We start from the raw sequence: 22,486 nt of genomic DNA on the forward strand, positions 1-22,486 counted from the left end.
AAGATTCCAGGATGTGGACGCTTAATAAGCTGCACTGCAGCAGCCTACGAACCGAGGTGAGACACTGAGAGGGAGAAATCACTACAGCAGAAGAGCAAGGACTCAAAGCTATCTTGTTGGACTTCATGAGGAGGAGAGACTACAACAAACAACTAGAACTTGGTGAGAGGGGAGTGTTCAGGAGCCTGGAACACTCCCACGGCAGACTGTTACATATCAGCCTTAAAGGGGCTTGAAAGGACTGACTGATAGTAATGTAATATATATATATATATAGTTGCCTTTAGTTTGTATAGTATTTATTTGTGTAAATAAATGTATATACTTCCCCCTTCCCCTACAGAAGCCTCTGGCCTGAAAGTTTCTCTCCAGTGTTAGGATAAATTGTTGAGAAGGGGTGGGGGAAGCCCAAAAATTGGATTTTAGATTTCGAATGTGGCTCAAACTGCCACAGAAGAACACACAGTTCCCAGAATATTGTATCAGTACAAGGTACAATTTATAGAATGTACGCTCTTTATTAGAAACTATACTTAAACATTTTCTCCATTTTCACCTCCTACATCTCCAAGGCAGGATCAACTACATCTTAAACTTTTTTCTTTCTGAGCTACAGAGTTTCCAGACATGGAAATCGGGAGAACCAAAATAGGTAGTTCATCCAGAGTTGAATTTTCCCATTAAAAGCCTGTTGTCCTTCTGTGCTACCTAACCAGAAAACTCTTACTGCAGTTTAAATGTACTGGTTTTTACCCATCTACCTTGACCATTGGGAACAAACTATTCCCTTCCTTTCTGCAGTAGCCTTTCATGTCTTGGGAGACTTTTATTCCCTCATAGTCTTCCCTTCTCTGTATACACAGGTCTGACTTTCCTGATAGATCATATTTTATAGATCTCTGTTCACTTCAGTATCTCTGCTCAAGAGATATGTAGACCCATTAGAATAACTCTTGAAGTGATTACTGCACACAGAATTGCAGGAGAAGCCTCGCAGCACCGAGAACAGCAGATATTGAAAGCAAAATGAGAATAGAATCCAGACTTTTTAAAGACTCTAGACTTTTTAAAGAGAAGCAGGGAAAAAAGAATATTTATTTCCAATTCAAGTTTTCTTATAGCACTGTAGTCTCTCTGACAGGGCCATCAATTTTCAAGCATTTAACTTGCCAGCTGACTATATTTTATATGCGCTCTGTACAAAGCCAGATTAAAGTATTTATGTATCATGGCAAGAAGATTAGACCTTTATTATTGAATAATGTCAAACAAACTTCAGCACCTATTCATTTGCAAAATGTCTTGATGATTACAGTCATTACATATAGTGAGGTAGTCTCATAAAAATGTCACTTTTATAAATTTCTGAAATAGAAATCCACATCTAGGTCATAACATCTTTTCTGGTTACAAAAATCTATTCTGCTTACGATATTGAAGTTAAATATAAAGCTACTTATTTTGTGGCAACTGAAAGAAAAAGATTTACAGCTAATTTACTCTCCTAAGCTAGAGGAGGTGCGAAGTGCCCAATCTTACCACATTTCAGAAGAGTGATCTATATAAGGAAGGACAATATTCCCCTTTTCATTTCTACTGGGAGAAGATACAATATATTTCTTCTCCCAAGGACTAAAGAATGAAACCTGCAGAGGCTGCCTGGCAAACAGGCTTCATCAGTCAGCCTTTTTAAACTGCTCCACTCCCAACAGTTTAGTGTGTTCTCTCTCTCCTTGGACAGTCATGGAGGCATTTGCAAGAAACCACTCCCATCCTTTACTCATAAACTACGAAATACTCCTCCTATCACACCTTCCTCTTCCAGGGTCTTCACTGCAGTGCTCAACAGGGCTTAATCCTTAAAATTAAAACTACTGTATCGTCTCATAAGGGTGTGCTGAAATACTCTCATCCCCAGTTTCTGTTCCTCACCTGAAAGCCTTCTCTAAACAGGGGTCAAGGACTTATTTTAGTCTTCTCTCTCTTCAAAAGAGGTCTAAAAAGCACATCTCTTCAGAAAGAGCTGGTCCTTCATGTTCCCAAAAAATCAGTATCTTTTTTTTTGTCTTGATCTGGACATAGAAAATCAGCAGTAACATTTGAAATTTTGAGGTTTGTTACTGAACAAAAATTATTGGGTTTTGTCCAAAATAATGAGCATTACTTAAATAGACTTCTTCCAACTGTAATATCTTCCTATAAAAGAAAGAGCTTCTAAAGACTCTGATTACTACTAGAAGGTGTGATACGTGGGGGTCAGAAGCACACAGACAGCAGTATTAATAATTCCATAAAAACATGCTCCTGCAATAACATAATATTAATTCACAGCTACAGAATAAAAAAATACACCTGTTCAGTTGATGTGGGGCAAGCAGTGGACATTGTCTACCTGGAATTCTCCAAGATTTTTGACATGGCTTCCCATGGCCTGCTCCTAAAGGAATTGATGCATTATGATCTAGACAAGGGGTCTGTGTGGTGGGTGGGAACTGGCTGACAGGCTGCACCCAGAGGGTGGTGAGAAACAGCTCCTTCTCTAACTGGCAACCTGTCTCGATTGGGGTCCCTTAGGGACCAATTTTGGGTCTGACATATCTTCTTAAATAACCTGTATGATGGGTTCAAGTGTATCCTGACAAAGTTTGACAAGGACACCAAACTGAATGGGGAAGTTGGCACTTCAGAAGGGAGACCCACCCTGCAGGAAGACCTGGATAGGCTGGAATAGTGGGCTAACAAGAATCTTATGAAGTTCAACAAAGACAAATGTAAGCTATTGCACCTGGGAAAACATAATCCAGGATCTATTGACTGGGAAGCAGCTCTATGGAGAGGGACCTGGGCATCTTGTGGACAGCAAGTACAATATGAGTGAATAGTGCGGCAAAGAAAGCAAAGAAGCCCACGCTGGGTTGCATCAACAAGGGCAGAGATAAAGAAGTCATTATCCCACTCTACTCAGCACTTGTCAGGCCACAACTGAATACTGTGTTCAGCTTTGGTCTCTGCCACACAAAAAAGACGTGGACAGGCTGCAGAGGGTTCAGAGAAGGGCCACAAGGATGACCGAAGGACTGGGAAGCTGCCATGTGAGGAAAGGCTGAGAGAGCTGGTTTGTTGAGCCTTGAGAAGAAAAGGCTCAGGGAAGACCTTATAACCATGTTCCAGTATTTAAAGCGTGGCTACAAAGAATATGGAAACTCCCCATTTACAAGGAGTCACATGCAAAAGACCAGTGGTAATGGATACAAGTTACTCTTGGGAAGAATATGATTGAACATGAGAACAATCAGCAACTGAAATAATCACAGAATCACAGAATATGCCAAGTTGGAAGGGACCCACAAAGATCATTATCTCCCCAGAGGAGTGGTGGATTCCCCCACAATAGACGTTTGTAAGGTTTGGCTGGACAGGGTAATGGGCCATCTTAACTGTGCTTTTGCCAAAACAGGTTGGACCAGATGATCCTTGAGGGCCTTTCAATCTGGTATTCTAAGATTCTAGGAAAATACAACTTACCGCATTTCCCATCATGGTGTAGGACTTCCCAGATCCAGTCTGTCCATATGCAAAAACACAGGCATTATAACCTTCAAAGGCAGATTTAAGCACATCCATACCAAGATTTTTGAAAACCTAAAAACAAATAAAGTTTTGTAAGTCAATGAAAGCTTGGGGAAAAAAAATTGTCATCAGTCCAGCGCGACAAATCTTTAACAATACCGCAATACAATGGCAAACTCCAGTGATGTTTACTATAGGAGAGGAAATTAATACTTCAAAGAAAATATTAAGTCTTACTACCAGATCTACTTTACAGCATTGCAGTAGTTTATTTTTTACTTCTTTTTCTGTCAGAGATCTACTTGCATTCCAAAGAACAAAAAAATGCTTTTTGTATAGCTCCAATTTCTTTCAGCAATCTCAGCCACTTCATTCACTTTCCCTTATTGTTAATACCTACTCACATTTTGTATCTTTGCCAACTCTCCATGTTCTGCAATTATGCAGTCCCTTCTCAAAAGGAAACATTTCAGTGATCCTGCCAGTTTCTTGTTTGTCTTTTTGGAGGACTTTGGTTGGTTGGTTTTGGTTTTTTGCTCTAATCAAGTATAAGAATATGGCCTTTCTTGTATTTCCTTCCTAACTGGTTTTTACATACCAATACTTTTTAGGTTGGCAAACATGGAAACTCGCTTTCTCTTTCATCAGCTAATCCCTTCTCTTTTGCCCTCAACATGTAAAAACTAGTAACAATCCCTCTTCCACATCCCATAATTTGGGACTCTGTTCTCACCTATTAGATTCAGCTCTCACCAGGTGCCTTCACCACCTTCCTCTGCAATACTGGCTCCAATATCCCTTACAGATTCCTGACCTTTCATTATCATTACCCCTCCTTTTGAACCATACCCTTCCCTGGTCTGCTGAGCAAGGAGCAACACTCGGTGCAGCATTTCTCTCGCAATATAAGTCTGTGTCTCCCGACCTAGACATGATTTTCAAGAACTCATAGATGGTTCACACAGTTTGGCTACTCATCTGCACTATGTGTGGTTTAAATTAGCCAAGGAGAACAAGCCATTATTAATAGTGAATTGCACACACACAGTATAATCACGCTGCCTATCCCTGGAAAGAATGCTGGGTAATTTCCTTAATCACTAATCCTCAGTTGCAAACATGCCTTTGGAATACTTCACTTGACCTTCCCTTGAGCAAAGGAGTTCAAATGCTGTAACCAGTTACACTTCTCAAAGAGAAAGAGTATAAAGATCAGCCAAAGCTCCTTTATTCTTTCCCCTCTTTTTCACTATACTCAAGTTGTTACCTCACCATTTGGACCAAGCTTTTATGCACTACTGTTTTGACTGAATTTTCCCTTTCAAAAATCTATGTATACCTTGCAAAGTGATTTGAGGTAGTACACAGGATAGTTACAGTCAATATTGTCCAAACACAAAGGCTTAACACACAGGTTACAAGAAAAGACAGTTAGGATGGGACACTGATTTGTCACAAAAGGGCAGTGAATGTCAAAATTCTATTTGTTTCTCTGTCAGGAACACTAAGAAGCTTGATGGTAAATTGCCATCCCCATTTTAATTTTTGAATACTAAGGCATATTTTGCATCTACAAGGCACATTAATGGGGCATGTGGTATTAGACAGATTTTCATTTATTTTTCTGCCTTTCAAATGGAAAAGTCCAACAATCGTGAAAAAAGGGCACCAGGCAACTGCATTACCAACAACCAAGATCAATTTGATTCCATGGCAAGATGAATGTGAATGAAAGATGCCCTTCTCCTATGCCATTGGTGCAGTAAACTGGAAATTCTGCAGCAACTTGATAAGAGCTTAACTACAAAGTCTTTCAATTAAATATAAAATTAATAACACAAGAAAACAATAGCTTGCATAGCATTTGTTTAGGAACTGGACTTCTATGGTTTAAAAACTTTTATTTTCAATGTGCTGCACACATTGTAATTAAAGCAGTACTTGAACAACAATATTTATGTGGGTGCAAGAGAAGTTCACACTCTTGGCAGTAAGGATGAAGGAGGTGGTCCAGGGTTGTGGGACACACTAACAGCAGCATATTGAACATGGACATCTAAGCCATGTTTAGGATTTATTGTTATCATCCTATCACTACTAATCAGCTTTAAAGAAATCATGGCTCAAGGCTGCTGCAGCCATCCCTATATGGGTATTTTAATTCATTTTTTTTCTATAGACTCCAGACTCAGACAAGTTATACTGGTCTTTCCTTAACCTGACCCCCTCTGAAACAGAGGCAAAATGGTACCAAAAGGAAAAACTTTGAAAAGGGAAATTTAATTTATCACTTATATGTGGAAATTGGACATCAGCACAGGATACAACTTGGATATCTATTTGTATGCATTCAATTTTCCTTTGTTGTTTTAACAAGAATTAACTCCATTGTTTCAAAGATTCTGGAAATAACTTGCATTGTAACAGCAAGAGCCAAACAACACAATGACTCTCTTCCCGGGCTTCCTCTAATGAGGTCTTGTCTAACATAACTTTCTAGAAGTATCTAAAGGGAGGTAAAGAAACAGCTACCTAGAGGATCCAAGAATTAAATATCCATAAATCTAAGCCACAATTGCTGCTTAAGAATTTCTACCACTACTTTTACAATACATATTGCAGATTTTTGCAAATAAGCATTGATATATGATTAAAACTATTTTTATGGAGATGTGCTCCTCCATATCAGAAAGAATTTGAGAATATGCTGATCAGCTACCACTGAGAATTATGTGCATTTTCATGAAACTAGGTAATATTAAGCTGAGACGCTCATCAATTTCTATGAGTAAACTTAAGGCAAATATTTGTTGTGTCTGTAGAACCACAAACAAAATCTCAAGCTTCAGGTAGAATCAAGGCAGAAAAATACAAGATCAAAGCTGTTTTAATTAGAATAAATAAATACCTCTCTGCATGTTGAACTTAATGCATTTGCTAAAGTTCTAGTAAAGCCATATGGTCTGAAATGGCTGCTTAAAAACATTCACTAGAAACTTGGATTCCAATCATTGAATGCAAATACATTATTACTTCAATTTGCCACAGTGCTGAAGTAATCAGGGTGTTCTAAATCAAGGCCCAAATAAAGGTATACTTCTTGATATTTCAGAAAATATAGAAAAAACGTGTTACTTAAAAGAACATCATCAAGAAATAACAATCCAAAAAGTTTAAGAATATACATGATCAAACGTTTGAATGAAATCAACTAATAGTTGGTGAAATAAGAAAGAAGCTTACAGAAAATAAGAGGACATACCACTATAAGTGATGGTTAATAGAGAAATTTCATGTATAAATTCCCTATCAATTATAGTCATGATATATATATAATGGCAAAGCTTGTCATTCTCCTAAATATTTAAAAATGGCTTCAACTTATTGTTTCTTATGATTAGTTTTAAATGTGAGCCTTTTTAGGATTAGCCATTACAGTATCCCTGATTTCAGGGGTTACAGAACAGATGAAGTACATACCAAAAAGGTAGGTACCCAGCTGGCTTACAGGATATTGAAGCAAACCCTTGCATTATACTCTTACTTGAAGCTTACAAGCACCAAAACCAAAAGAGAAGACAGCAATCACAAATCACTTGAATTTCATTTAACAAATTTATTAGAGAATGTCAAACAGCAGAAAGGTTCAATGTTCACATGAAATGAGAGGTCAGGGAGGGTCTGTCTGTTCATCTGAATAATTCCTATAGCTCTGAGTACGATTTTCTCTTCTGAGTGTGCAGGAAGAAAGACAGTTTTGTCCTTTCCCGAGCTGAATGCTCAAGGAAGGAGAAAAAAGAATCTCCTTCAATGTGTACCAAGACTTTTGGACAAAAAGAAAAAAACACTTCAATCAGATAAGAAGAAAGTTTCTGTCTAAGTGAATCAAAGATATATGCTTGTTGCTCAAAAGTGATTTTTTTCTAAAAAGTTTTTCAAAACCAAATTCAGTGCTCCGAGATGTTTTCTAACTTGACCTTACAAGACAAATCAGACAAGAGAACTTGAAAGAAAGCATTTAGTCTGCTGGATTAGAAAACACAGCACTTACATTGTTAGGTAAGTTAAAAAAAAAAGTAAACAAAGCGAACTTCAAACTCTCAGGTACGTAAGGAATTTCTAAATTACACAAGAAGCACTTTTAATGGAAAGAAGTTTCATGGAATGATTTCAAGCCAAAGAAAAGGGAAAGGAAAAAGATCAATTATTAACATTCAGAAATCCTACCATTTCTTGACAAACAAAGCTGGGACTTTTACTGTCTGCTGAGAAATAGGAAAAATCATAGGTAAATGTCTTTGTTCTTTCTCGTCCTGTGTCTCCAGTAGCACCCTCTGGTACCTATTAAAAAAAGAAAAAAGAGCTGGTACAATACATGCTGATGAAGTAATTAAAAACATTTGACAATAAATAATCAGAATGTAAATTTAACATGAGGCTATACACATTTAGAAATTTATGATGACAGGTCAGACTATTATTCCAACAGCACTGATATAATTAGCAACAGATACGCCCTTCAGCAAGAAGGATAGTCAAGTCACAAAACAGCGCAGGAATAATTTGTGTTTTAGCTTTCTGCTCCAACCACCACAGTACATTTTTGTCACAATACTCAAATTCAGTTAAATGAATTCCATATATGACATTATTATAATCAGGGATTATCCTAAATATATAATTTATAGGAGCCAGAGAGACCTTTGCACTGTGAACAGCACTTCAAGGTGGAGTCATAATTAAAATGGTGTTACACACCTGCAGCTCAAGACATGACAGCTGGCACTACACTTCTGCAATACTACACTGTGATCCAACTCAGTCTGAACAAACTACACACTGAAACTCGTACACAGTGAAATTTCTTTTCAGGTATTTGTCACTGGAAACTATCTTGCAAAAACCAATTTGCTGTGTGACTTCTCTTGCTGAGAGTATATTGTTAAAATATACCATCAAAATGTTAGATCAAGTGATGGGTACTTTGGGTTTGGTTCATTTCCACAGGAATTCCAGAAGACTTTTTCTACATGAAGCAAAGGTTTAATAGCTATCAGGCACATACCTCTTCTATTGTTGGCTTTCATCTTCCAAATCAATAATGACCAGAGTGATAAACCTTTGAAAAACTGATGAGATACAGACTGTAGGGTGGTTTTCAAACAACCACAGTGCAGCAAGTTAACAGTGTAACCTGTCTCCCTGAAAGATTGTTTTCATCGTCATCACCATCATGGCTGGGCTTCGCGAATGAAGATTTGGGAAGGGCTTTACCCATGTTTGTTAGAAGCACGTTGGTGGCTAAAAAGGCCAATACGAGATAGGCACGTCTGGTTGCAAAAGGCACAGCAGAAAGACTCCTTAGATGGTATATTCAGCAAGGCACGATTCTTTCTGCGTTGTCTTTTCTCCTCCAGGGTGACCCTGCTGCGTTCTCAAAGGAGACAGCTGCGTTACAGATAGTGTCTCCAGGTTTCCCGATTGGAGGTCAGAGTAGACCAGTTATGGTGATCAATATGGCCAAGGCTGAGATGTTGTTTCAGGGAGTCTTTGTATCTTTTCTTCGGGGCTCCTCTCATGCAGCAGCCAGTGGCAAGTTCACCATAAAGCAAGGTCTTAGGGAGGGGGTGGTTGGTCCTTCATCCTTGAGACGTGCCCTGCCCAACGCAGCTGTGTTCTCAGTAACATGGCCTCAATACTCCTAACTGCTGCCTGTTCTAGAACAGATGTGTTGGTCACATCATCTGACCAGTGGACGTTTAGGATCGCACGGAGGCAGCATTGATGGAAGCGTTCCAGGAGTCGCAGGTGGTGGCAGCAGATGACCCCTGATTCAGATCCATACAAGAGAGTAGACAGCACTATGGCTCTGTAAACACTGGTCTTTGTACTTTTCTTCAGGAGTTTATTTCACCAAAGAAAGATTGTTTTAACACTGTATTTTAAAACCTAAGAGCTGTTCTCCACAGTGCAGTAAGCACCATTGCTTTGTCCAGTCATATTTTGGCAGCTACTCAGTTAAAACTTCCTTTTTTAAATTATGTTTACTCACCTTTAAGTTTGTGATTGTTGTTTTATTTTTTTCCATCGAAATAATAAACTTTGCATTGAGGTCTTTCTCCCTGAAAAAATAAAATAAAAAAAAAGACTTGAGCATGTTAAATAAAACACCACAGTCATATTTCCACCCATGAGGTTGCTTGCCACAGTCACTTATCAAATGAATTCACTTTTTATTGCATTTTTTAATTGCTGTGACCAATGTTTACTTATTCCTATAGCATATATTTGAAGTATTTGGGCTTGCCTCCAAGTACCTTCATTTAGGAACAGAGCAGAAGCTTGGGGAAACCCGCTTCAGAAATTGAACTCTGCAAGTCAATTAAGTGGTTTGTTCTTAATTTGAGGTACCATGATCCAAAGCCCAGTGAAGTCAATTAGGTGGCTCTAAGGAAGGGAAAACAGAACACTACAAGATAAGCCCCAGTCTCTCACCATCATTCCAGTAGCAGCAGTTCCCACTTTCCCATACACTCTAGCGAAGACGGGGCTAATGTTTAAAAACACAAAAGCCTAGAATTTTAAAACCCTCTTACGGATAAGGTACCAAACATATTTTTTGAGCTGTGATGCATCATAGCAGCGCAGAGGAGAAGCTCTGCTACCAACACTCTGTTGCTTCCCAGAGCACAAAGATTCCATGAAGAAAAAAATCCAGTTCTGCAGCAGTGTTTTCATGTACTTGAATCTATTTCACATCATCTGTTTCTGACTGTTTTCAAAACTATCACAAAAAATTGTAAGCTCAGTGTCAAAAACCAGCACTTTCCAACCTGCTTTCTGGAAATCGGATTTTGTTATCCCTACTCATAAGAGCAATACAGGCTGCTCCTGAATGACAACCGTGAGCAAAACACCTCCTGTGCTAATAAAAACATGCACATGGAAGAAAGAGCCAGAAGAGGAAGATACACAGCACACAAAACTTCACTCCCCAAATGCCAACAGACACACCTGTCCCAAAACCATCTGCCAAGTCACCTAACAAACTGGTGTGCCTCACTGGAGCAGAGGAAAGTACCAAAAAAAAAAAGCATTTTATTTATAAAAAAACTATAAAAAAATTAAAGCAATAAAGTGCTGCTTTACTGTATCACACAATATCTCAACAAATACTAGATAATCACTTGTACCAGCCCAAATTTCAAAAAAGAAACTTCTTCCCACTAACAGGAGATCCAAGTTCAGGAATTTAGCATGACATTTCCTTCCTCATGGCGCACTAGATCACCCAACTCTGTGTTCCTCCAGTTGACAGCCATCCTCTGTTGATATTAAATTTTTTTCAATAGTAAAGAAAAGCAAAGCCCATTTTAAAATCTAAATTAATGAATAAAGATTAGGCAAATAAAAGCGCTTAATTAAATATCAACACATTAAGTTATTTTCTAAGCTAATAAAAGATATAACTGTAATAATTAGAGCATTAATTATAAAGCTGAATTCAGATCTACCAGATAAAAATTTGAGGCATGCCTTATGATTATTAGATCTACATTTAAGATACTGAAATACCAAAATACAGCAACAGATAATAAATAGGGAAATGGAGAAGTTTCAAATGGTGGGGTTTTTTTGTAGGAAACAGATTTTGGCATTGCAATAATGCAGCCTGTGGATGGCTGCCATTCATCCTGCTTCTTCCAGAGTCTCTGCCTGTCTGTAGGTATTTGCTCAGCAGAAATGTAATAAGTAATCTGCCCAATTAAATTGTCAGTCTTACTATGAAAATCTGTTTCAAATATAAACTGTAACCTGCTTCCTCTAGGAAGCTTAAAAGGACTCTAGGCAGGAAGAAGTTTGGCCAGAATTATTGCTTTTTAATCTTGATTTCTTCATGCTTGAGGTGTGCAAAGTATGTCAGTGCTTTCTTTCCCAGACCAAGCCAGCTCTCCATATTACTCATCTAAAGCTACTCAATAATTGAAGACTGATGCAAAATGTTTCATGTCCAACACCCACATACGAACTACACAAAATTCTGAGAAGTCTACAGTAATAAATTTTGTGATAACACTGATAATATTAATAAACATTATTAAAGAATAAGGATTTCAAAGTAAAAAAAAAAAAGGCCTTGCAAAGCACTAGCCAATAATACAGTTCACAAACAGAATTTTGCATTTTTGTAGGAGAAGGGATAGGGAGAGGACAATTTAATACAGGAATACTATGAACAGAATCAATAAGCCAACCAGAGAGAAGTGACAAAAAATTAACAGGAAACAAATGCTAAAGCGTCATTTTAATCTGAGACAGCTGAGTATAATTTATTGTACACATAAAAGAGTTTGAGAGCATCCCATAAAAAACAATTGCTTGTGTGATGCCAGTTATTTCCAGGCACTCATTTAATGCAGCTCAGAGGGGCCAAATCGCTTTCAAAAAGTTTTGATTACAAGTTCCACCCTAATTAAAGGTTCAGGCTGTAAACAGCTGTATTGCAGTGTTGGGCAACCTTCTGAGAACCTTCAGTGTTGGGAGAACCCTCCAGCACTAGCTGCTCCTCCAGTATCCACAGGGACCACCAGCCCTCATCCAGAGACCAGCCCCAACCACTAAGCCAAATCTCTCCCCCTGCAAATTCTAGCCCTATCACAAAGCAACATAAAGGGTCCAACTGCCAAAGATAGTTCACAATTAATGCTTTGATGATTTAAGAAATCCTGCTTCCCCCCAAGCCCAATCTGCTCACACGGCAGCACTGAGAGCTGGCCTCCTGGCTCTTCTCCCTGCTGTTTCACACACCATGTGGAGTTCCAGAATCACAAGGCAAGGAAACCTATAACCCGTGATCCCATGGCCCTTAACCAAATGACAGTGATCATGCGGGCAAGTTTCTTGGCACAGACACCAGGAAATGTATCAGTCTAGTGCTGTTATTAACTCCACTATTGCTCAATTCAGCTACTCATCCAGCAATTCATTGCAAGATGAAAAGAGGAAAGGTAAAAAAACAGAGAAAAAAACACCAGAAAAACCACTTCAGATAATCCTGACACTTTAATATAAAACAATGCCAATGTTAGGACCAAGATAAGATTAAAAGAACTAGTATCCTTGTCTTGTAACTGACTTGCTAAATGGCTTACTTGGGCCAAGTTTTAATAATTTCTTCACAAGAGGCACATGGGTTGCGAAGAACTGCTTCGAACTGAAGATGATCCAGCAGCTGTAGCAGCTCCATGGAAAAAGCTCCAACAGAGATACCTCTATGTCAAGTTTCTTTCTTTCCTTCCCTTATATTCCCTGCTTATTTTGAGGACAAAGACCAGAGCAGTTTTTGCATCTCCATGGGCATCTAACTGAAATCATACCATAGACAGCCAAATATTAGCAGTATCTCCAGATTTCAAAGCAACTTTCAATGACCCTTGTTCATTAAGTCACTTACCCACCCCAAGACTTTTTGAAGATACTCCCACAGAAAGAAGGGAGAAAAGCATGAAAAACCACTGTGACCTCAAATATAAATCAACAAGGGAAGCTTTACAGAAAGCTCTATTACTGACATGCAAAATCTGTTTGGTCTTTTTCCAAGTTTATCTTTAAGTTCCTTCCTTTAAGGTCTTTCAATGGAAAGTTCAGTTATTTAAACAGTGCTTTTTTTATGAACCCTTTCAGTATTATTCAGACATTAGAGCATTTATGATAGCTAAACCATTAAATATTCATGATATTATGATTTCTATTAAATTGACATTATGGGAATCAGTTGTGATTACCTGTCAAACTCTGAGAAGAGAATAGAAAGAACGAGATGTGATTCATCTGGGGTGTGGGAGGGGAAAACCAAAAAGGACCAGGCAGAAAGTGCCAGTTTTCCCAAATATTGTTTCAAAAGATCACTTCAGCAAACCTCCAAGGCTGCACAGCCAAGGTCACTGACACTACCTGAGCTGCCTGCAGAGCACCTCTGTGTCAAAACAGAAAGAGGGTCTGTAAAATATACTCTTGGAAATTCACTTAACTGTAGACATTTAAAGAAAAATCTACTGGAAGAGGATTATATTGAAGCAGATGTGTGATTTTGTTTCTCAACCACCCTAAAACGTAGTCTGAGTGTTCATAAAAGCAACTCACGCTCAAAGGTTTTTCTTTTCAGCAAAGTGCCTCCTACTTCTTATGTTCACATTTTAGACACAATGTTAGATATTTCCTGTTCTATCACTCTGCTTGTTCACTACCTAGGTGTACTTCTGGGGTCACAAAGTGAAAGAATGAAGGTTGCTTAATGACCAGGAGAATTCAAGCTAAATTTAACTGAAAAACAAGCACAAAGCGTGGTACAGAAAGAACCCTGCATTTTCTAGTAGCTGGATAACATAGTAACTGTATATTTGCCCTCATGTCCCACTGAATTACACAGACCAAGAACACTCTCCTTTGTCTGAGTAACTCTTAAGAGGGGAACATCAATACAACTGCACACTTTAAAAGGTCAAACAAAAACCCTCCTACACAAGAAATTCTTTGTTACTTTCTGTAACTACAGGAAAAGTAATATTGTTGCAATATGAAGTATCACACAATTTCTCTTTCCCATCCAGAGGTTTTTGTTTGGTTTTGGAGGGGTTTTTTAACTTCTTCTATGCTTACTAAATTATTTTGTAAAAAGTACATTTTTAAAGAATGTGTTTCCATATCTAAATGCAGTTAAAAACATAAATCTGGTGGTCTGCAAATAAAATATCTTCAACACTCTTTATGTTAATTTTTTCCATAACCATCAGTAACAAGTAGTTTCAATGTAATGTTGTCTGAGACTAAAACCAGAACAAGTCAATCAATCTCATCTAACCCCAAAATTCTGAGAATCCACTGTGGTTTGAGTTACTGGTATAAAACTCACAGCTGTCTCCATGGCAGAGCAATAGCCCAGCATATCCTGAGCTCAAAGTGACCCCACAGAGCTGACTGATATGGCTACAAGCCCATAATTAAATGGCTGAAGCCATGTTTACACCAATGTAGTGTAGAACTTAACATTGTAAAACTACACATTGTACCCAAAACAAGTGCAATCACATGTCCTTTAGTCTCAGTTTGAAGGGAATCATAGATGGATCCAGGGATGGCTGATAAGGGCTGTAGCCTCCCCCTCAGTCAAGAGGCCTCTGCAGACTCTTTGACAACTGCCTGTTGCCTCTGACTGAACATCTTCATTATCTTCCAGACCTCCCAAGCTGTCAAATCCGTCTGACATGGGCCAACAGCCTCAAAAGCTTGGGATGAGCCAGGGCTGGCTGACAGATGGGCTGTGCCGGCTCTCTGGTTTCACCTCACTTGCAGCCAGACAAGAAGAGAGCACATGAAACTCCTGGGGACTGAAGTTAAAAGAAACTGCTTCCTATGGATCAGATTGTGTCTGTGTCTCATTAAGAGACAAACTGTGCACCTATTTGGTACTTTAAAAGAGAATTTTGTCATAAAGCACATTTTATGTGGGCATAAGGTTTTCTGTGATCAAGGGAATCTTAAACATTTGCTACTGCAGATTTATTATGATACCCACATTCCCTTCTGTGATGCCAGTTTAAAAAAAAATTGGCAAATTTTGCAAATAATTAAAAGACAGAGTTCTGCTAGTCCCAGGATTTTCTCCACAGTGCAGCTGAAACCAGAACAATAAATCCAGTGACAGAGAATGCAGATACAGGGGAAATACTGTACATCTTATGAAATAGAAATAATCCCTAAGTTTATATACTAGTACACACATATTAGTTCTTGTATGAAGGACAGCCTAGATTAAATGCCTTTTGCCATAAGAATAAATTTTACCAACCACACTGGAAGCCAGCAGTTTAATCTACAGCAGTAAGGCTCTCCCAGAAAATGAATATACAGGTGTCCTTGTGCTGTCTTCTGTCAAATGATATCCAGCTTCTTTGGGAAAACTATGCACACTCACAGTAACAAATACAGATTGGTGACTTTATTAAATCATGTACCTGACCCGCTTTTAAAATTTGTATTTTTAATAATATTATAGATAGCTTCACCTCCCAATAACTCAGATCATGTCAGGTGGGTAGCCACATAAGCAAATTTTTAAATCAGCAACAGCTAACTTAAAGTTACTGTATCCACACATGCCATGGTCACTGATCTCCTAATAACCTGGAAAAGATTTCATGTTCAATTTGCAGACTACCTCAACAGCGACTTTCCTGCTTTGCCTGCCTACTGACCAGGCTCAGCAATGGTCTTACCAGCAGGAACTAGTCCTGCATAACTGAAGTTTAAGACAGCCACACACGAACCCCCTTCTTACGCATTTGTGATGCTACCCTTTAGGAAAATATAGCAAATGCCCATCTTTGGCAGAAGTGTCATAAAATATAACCTCAGACACAACCAAGTTGATATGAACGACACCCTGGAACTGTGTTGTAACTATTATAACACTGTGAAGTTTATCCTGCATTTCAATCCACATGATACTTTGTTCTTAATATGTTGTTTCTTCCAATTTGTTCTTTTATCCCTGCTACTCTAAGTTATAAAGACAGTATTGACTTAACCCCTTGTGTACAGCAAAGCATGATTCAAAGAAACCACGCTGTCTCCCTTCAGTGCCCTTCTTTTTTGGGGCAGGAAGTCCTCAATTTAGAAATTCATGAAAAAAAAAAATTGTGCCTGACCTCATGGATATTTTAGACCCTCAAATAATCCATAAGGCTGTTCATATGTCGTTCTTTTCCTCTACTGAGACACACAGAAGTAATCTGGAATGAAAAGTGACTTCAGTTATCTGAAGTACAAATATCTCTCAATGTATAAGCATACAGAAAAATGATGGGTATACTTCAAGCTTCTGCATCTCACTATTGCTTTGTATTCACAATATAAACTCTTTGGAGAAGAATCTTCATAAAGTCAATATTTGAAGTGTCTGACTCTTCAACAGTAAGAACTTCGGCCCATCAGCAATTAAGATGCCAAGCGCCATGTACGTGCTCTTTCTGTTAGATACCTCTGAAAAACCCTCTCTCAGTAAATAACCCTGCCTTTGTACTCACAGCTACTGCAAAATAGAGGACTTTGCTCTTCAATTCAGTCAGCTGTTCTTACCAACAATACCTGCCTTTCAGACACTAAGACTTCTAAGAGTCTTCAAGTCCAAGAGCTCAGTCAGGTTAAAACAGCTGAGTGCTAATCCCATTTATTTCAAAACTGGTCTTAATTTCAAATAAACAAAGCCTGAGAAACAAACTGACTCACCTTTCTCTCGCTTCACTGCATCAGGAAAGCTACAATTCAGAGACACTCATTACTTCTGTTGGTTTCAGGGAGCATGGTTTGAATGTATTTTACTGCTCATCATTTCAGTGATCTAACATGCAGAGGTAACCTGGCAACGTGTCTGATAATACTGACATAAGTTAACTGGGAAATGCTATTCTAAAACTACGGGTTTAAGTCCAAAATGCTTAAGACCATAATGTTTTGGGTATTACAAACTGTAAATGAGGCCAGGTTAATTGCATTGCCCCATATGTGTCCACACTGTCACTGTGCTCTGGCCCTGCTGGCACTGGAAGGTCTTTGTTCTTCAGCACCAGGGAGGGGGACAGATGAAACAAGGTAGTGATTGTTACAAATCCCACTGCCTCGAAAAATTTTTGAAGCATTTGCACTAAAGTACTGAAAAGGCCAGAAAAATAAGCACATGTAAGCAGAGGCTGTATTTGGGCTTCCTGACCTCTGATGGTTTATGCAAGATTAACTCTTCAATTCATGGGAACCCAGTATTTGGCTGGAACTCCTTGGAGCTACTTCTGCAGCAAGTCTGCTCCAGTTTTGCTGCTCACCAACACAAGGATAAAGCTCTGCACTTGGGACTATCCCTCCTAATCCATCTTCCTTGATACATGTAAAGAGCAAGATCCCATTGTAAAGACTGCATTTATTCTCTCTCCTGTGTACAAAGCTGCACAAAAACCACTGCAGAGGAGGTTGGAGGTAGAATGCCAAGCACAGGAGCTGCTTAGAAGCCAGCCAGGTCTAGTCTCACCTTCCCATTCAAGCAAGATCATTTCCTGTAATGACTTTCTTAAAAGGAATTACCTCTACCCAACTGCCCAGGCTTTCATTCCTCTCAGGAGACTCTTCCACAACCTGCACTATCTCATTAGCAGTAATTCCTTAGATACTGTTTAAGCTGATCCATTATTAGCTTCATTCCATTACTCTTGAGATATTATGAAGGAGCCATAACTAAGTATTTAATTCCTCTTTTCAACATTTAAGCCCTGCAAATACTTCTAGATTTGCATCTTCTAATCTATTCCAGTAGTCATAACACAGAGTACACATGTAGCTCGATATTCTTTGAATCAATGACTGCCATAATTTTTGTTGATCCTTTCCCACATAATTCAGATAATGAGGTTCCAGAAACAGAATTTTATGAGATATTGACTCAGGGACTTGCTGGGGAAGCATCAACCACAGCTTCAGTGGCTCTGCAATGTATTTGCAAACAAGAACTGCACTGAGATTGTAGCACACTCCTAAATTCAAATCCATCATTTCTAAGTAGAAAAGCTTCAAAGATTAACCACAGAGCGAAAGGGCATAGAAAGCAGAGGAAAACAAGCCACTGATGTTCAAAGACCACATACTTTAGCACAGGTGAGAAACTCTAGAGAAACAAACCACTGGGGAGTGATGACATTCTCTAGTGCTTGTACCCCTAAGTTTTAGCTCAGCACTTCAGCACTGCTGACATTTGCTATTGTGGAAAAGCCTAAGGAGAATACAAGTTTTTCTAGAATATCCTGACCTGTAGCATCCGAATTCCCAGCCAACTCTCATCCTTGCTGATGGCTTCTCTATTTAACTTTAACTTCTTATTTTAGCAAAGGTCACTCTCCTCAGACCCTGCTCCTTCACACAGCTGTCCAGTTCTGCATTTTACCACCCCTTAGCAAACACAGACCACTTGCAACTTAACCTCTTCAGGAGAGCAGCTGTTCTGCCTTACATTTGCAATGTTCTCCTTAAACTCCTGGGTAAAAGAACTCTAGCATTTCCCCATCTCCTGACTGCTGCTTCTTCCATTCCTACATAAATAGGACTGAACTATTTATCTAGTCCTTTTTACTCTTATACCAAAAAAAGCTTTAAAACTTTAAAATCAAGTCTCCTTGCTACTATATTGATTATCAGTTTCTGTTACCTCTTACGTTTGCCTCTGACAACCAAGACTTTTCTGTAAGCTCACTAAGCTCTTCTCAATTTTTTTTCTTTTTTAGTCCTTACAAGCTTGAGCCAATGCTCTGCTGTGAGCAAGCTGCTGCTTCTACTTCATTTGCTTCAACAGGAGGTTCTCCAGCCTTTTCTCATCTTTTAGTGGTCTGCTTACAGCCTTATAACACAGCTTATTACATCCCTTTCTCAAATATATGATCCGTGTAGATACCATTTAGAGGAGCCTCACAATACTCAGCACCTCTGCTTCCCAGCAAACACTGCTACCTCAATTCCATCTTCATCCCAGAACTACAGACAGAAATAACAGCCATAAACTACCATCTCTGAGACTTTTATAACTCTTGAGGATATTTTTACCTAATCACAGCTGTTGAGGTCATCATTTATTGTTGATACCTGTGCTTGAAGAATACACGTTCTTGCCACGGCAGATGTCAAATACTGCCAAACCCAGGGACCAGCAGCCCCTGCAGAGCAGGGACAGCTGCATGCCCTACCCACCCCCCTTTTCTCTCAAGTCCTACATCTTAAACACACAACTATACAACAATCATTTCATTTCACCTATAAGGAACCACAGGTCAGATTCTACACTTCTAACTCACAACTGAACAAGTACTAGGTAGTGATTATTAAGGAGAGATAACGTGTACATTGTCATGCTGATGCTCACTCCTCTGGCCTCCCCTAGAGCAGAGGACCTGTCCTGAGAAGGTGTGCATGACCATACTGTAGAACAACACTCTTCCTACTGTTCATTCCTTTTGAAGAGGTGAGAGATAATAAACAGAAAATAAAAGCTTTTTTTAATGTACCCTACAAAACTAAGAACACTTCTACTTTCAGACTTCAAGTTCTCTTACTATCACCTCTACATGACCCTAGGACTTGGACCAGAGTCTACACTGTTACACATTGACCCAATGTTAACAACAGAAGTCGAACACTGGTGAAGGTCCTTATACATACATATATACATAGCTTCCTTTCAGAGGGAGAATTGCATCTACTTTGACCACTTTTCCAAAGGGAAAAATCTGTCAGAGGTCATTAAATGGGTTCAAGATTTTTGGACACCAAACGTGGCAAGGTCAAAAAGTCACACTCAGAACAGTTAGTTCACCTTGCCAACTCAGCATGAAAGTAGATTTTTATTGGAGTCAGACTCACCCACATATAAAAGCAGAGAAGAGAGAGATGTACATTCACCTCAGGCACACCAGTCTCACACTATCTTTACGGATCTTTCAACTTCTTTTTATAGAAGTTGTATATGATTATAAATCAAATCACAAGGACCATTACTAAAATGGAAACTCAAACAGTTAGCATAAGAAACAGCAAACTCAGCCTGCTGATAAACAGCTTATCCTCATTGGTACAGTAGTTCAGAAAGTGACAGTATTGCAACACTGGCCGTATTTAAGCTCTGAGTTATGTTTCTGGGATCACTCTGGACTCTCTTAAGGGCAACAACCAGCAATCACCACTCAGAAACAGACGCAGCAAAAATTTCACCATGCACTTCAGAGCCAAACATGATATTTAGCTGAGTGTCCTTCCTTGTAATCACTCCATCTTTTCTCTCTTTACCTGTATTACATTGATGTTATACACATTTTGTCAAAACACTCTATAAATTCATGAAAATGAAAAATATACACAGTAACTTGTACTTTGGACACTGCAATTTATCACAAGAAACCAATTCATTCTCTCTTCCCTGCATTGAAAACTCTGTATTTCCATACATGTTTTCTGCTCCTCAATTCTAAAAAGCAGGAATAGTTAATTATAAATTCCATACTCCCAGTAAGTCCTTACCTAAATCATTTGTAAACATTTAAAATGAAAATTAAAGATTTCAGCTGGCTCTTCACTGTTTACTTGTTTATCTCTTTTTGCTGCTACAAAAACACTCCAGTCACATGCTCCCTGTAAAATGAAGCAGCTCCTTTTATATCTCTGTCCTTTGCACTGGTATATTAATTTGACCAGTTGAAAACTCTGCTATTGATACTAAGGCCTGGATTGTGCAAGCAGTGATTTTTAAATATAATAAAATGTTGGTCCTAAATTTCCCAAGGTACTTTGACTCCAGCTCTGCACAGAGAGGAGTTGCTTAGACTTACATGCATAACCAAGAGGTGTAATAATGTAAATCCAGAAGGGCCTGCCTCACATCTAATGAATAATCACACAGAATGCATTTGTGGATTAAAGTATCAGCATCAGCATGGGTTTTAATCCATATTTTCTCTGTCTCCCCACTATCAAACATAAAAGCTGTTAATCTTCAGGCAGTCATTGTGAATGACCACACAGAGCACTACAGCCTCTGACAGGCACTTCTGTTTGGAGAGCAAATCCAAGGAGTGTGTGCATGCAGAAGTAAAAATTGATCATTTAAAGATGAAATCAAATTGCAGTTTCTATTTCATTATATTGGAAATAAGAACAGAGCTGTGAAAAAGTCTACACAGCTTATTTATTTAAATACATTTATTTTAAAACACTGAGAGCACTAGGTAAGTCAGGGGAGAACTTTCTGCAGTGCAAACCCACATTCTGACATCAGCGGCATCTCTGCAGGTAAGAACAGCAGATGGCTCTTGTTTAGTTTGTTCAGCCAGTTAAGTACAGTAGTTAGTTTAAGCAGTTACAAGAAACAGATGAAAAGGGTTAAAAATCATAAAAAGCTTGCTCTCCTCTGTTACTTCATGAATTAAAAGCCAAACAGAACAGAGCTATCAGGTGTAAGAAATTGAGAGGCACAAGAATTAGCAACAGTATTTGCAGGAATCAAGTTGATACTTCCTTTATTAAATACCAAAACATGTTTTTCTTAATTAGCATATTTTAGATGGTTTTATTTACCAAAGAAAGAAACTGTAAAAGTGGCTTTCTGGAACACTACTTGAATCCTAGTTTTCATGCAATAAAAACGTGACATGAAACGAAAGCAAGAAAATATTACCCCCTTTCTTCTTAAAAGACTTCAAACAGACAAACATAAAGCAATGCATTTATTTGAACTGTGCAGATGCAATGCACAATACAAAACACAGAAACAGAATCAGGTGAGGCTTAAAAGCATCCCAAATATCTCACACTATGCGGGAGACAGCAACTAGTAACCAGGAACCCAAAGTCATCTGTTCAGTATGTGAACAGAAAAGGGCCTCAAAGCTGATTACACTTCTCTATAATCCCATCATTTTGCCCAGGAAATGGCCTTTCTGAGGAAGGACAGGATCTTGATGAGAAACTACATTTGGCAGGACTAGACATGGGATTCTTCAGTCAAGTCCTCCAAAGTATAAGACAACAAATGCTTCTAGTGACTGTGTTGGAAAATGAACCTTAGAAGTAATGGTGTCCAAAGCCATTACCTTGCCACAGCAAAATACATAAACCACTCAACCTCACCTCCCTGCAGATTTCTATCCAATGAGAAAAAGCAAGGCTTCCTCCAGCTGGCAGGATTTTTATCACTTTACAGAAACATATAGCTATAAGCACTAACTGAAAGGCTTTCATGGCAATTCAGTATTGAATGAGGGAAACCAAAGGGCAGATGGAGACTCACTAAGGAACTGAACTTTCAAAGCTTACTCTCACAACTGGTTTCTAA

The 22,486-nt window shown here is 38.7% G+C and overlaps 1 protein-coding gene across 7 annotated transcripts in view; it reads right to left on the minus strand.

Annotated features, from left to right (window-relative positions):
- Positions 1-22,486, minus strand: part of KIF16B (kinesin family member 16B) — a 140,763-nt gene that overhangs the window by 115,514 nt on the left and 2,763 nt on the right. For 4 of the 7 annotated variants that reach the window (XM_051792671.1, XM_051792669.1, XM_051792670.1 and 1 more), the window contains exons 1-4: positions 12,326-12,396; positions 9,623-9,692; positions 7,798-7,911; positions 3,526-3,642 (exon numbers count right to left, since the gene is read on the minus strand). In XM_051792671.1, the coding sequence (XP_051648631.1) occupies positions 3,526-3,642; positions 7,798-7,911; positions 9,623-9,692; positions 12,326-12,381 (357 nt within the window). In that variant the 5' untranslated portion in view covers positions 12,382-12,396. Of the gene's footprint in view, positions 1-3,525; positions 3,643-7,797; positions 7,912-9,622; positions 9,693-12,325; positions 13,037-16,277; positions 16,427-22,486 lie in introns of those variants that run through there. The other 3 variants (XM_051792668.1, XM_051792667.1, XM_051792666.1) reach the window with 3 other exon arrangements.

Source organism: Manacus candei, unplaced genomic scaffold (genome assembly GCF_025592945.1).
Source record: "Manacus candei isolate 608988 ecotype Guabito, Panama unplaced genomic scaffold, ASM2559294v1 h1tg000035l, whole genome shotgun sequence".
NCBI lineage: Eukaryota > Metazoa > Chordata > Aves > Passeriformes > Pipridae > Manacus > Manacus candei.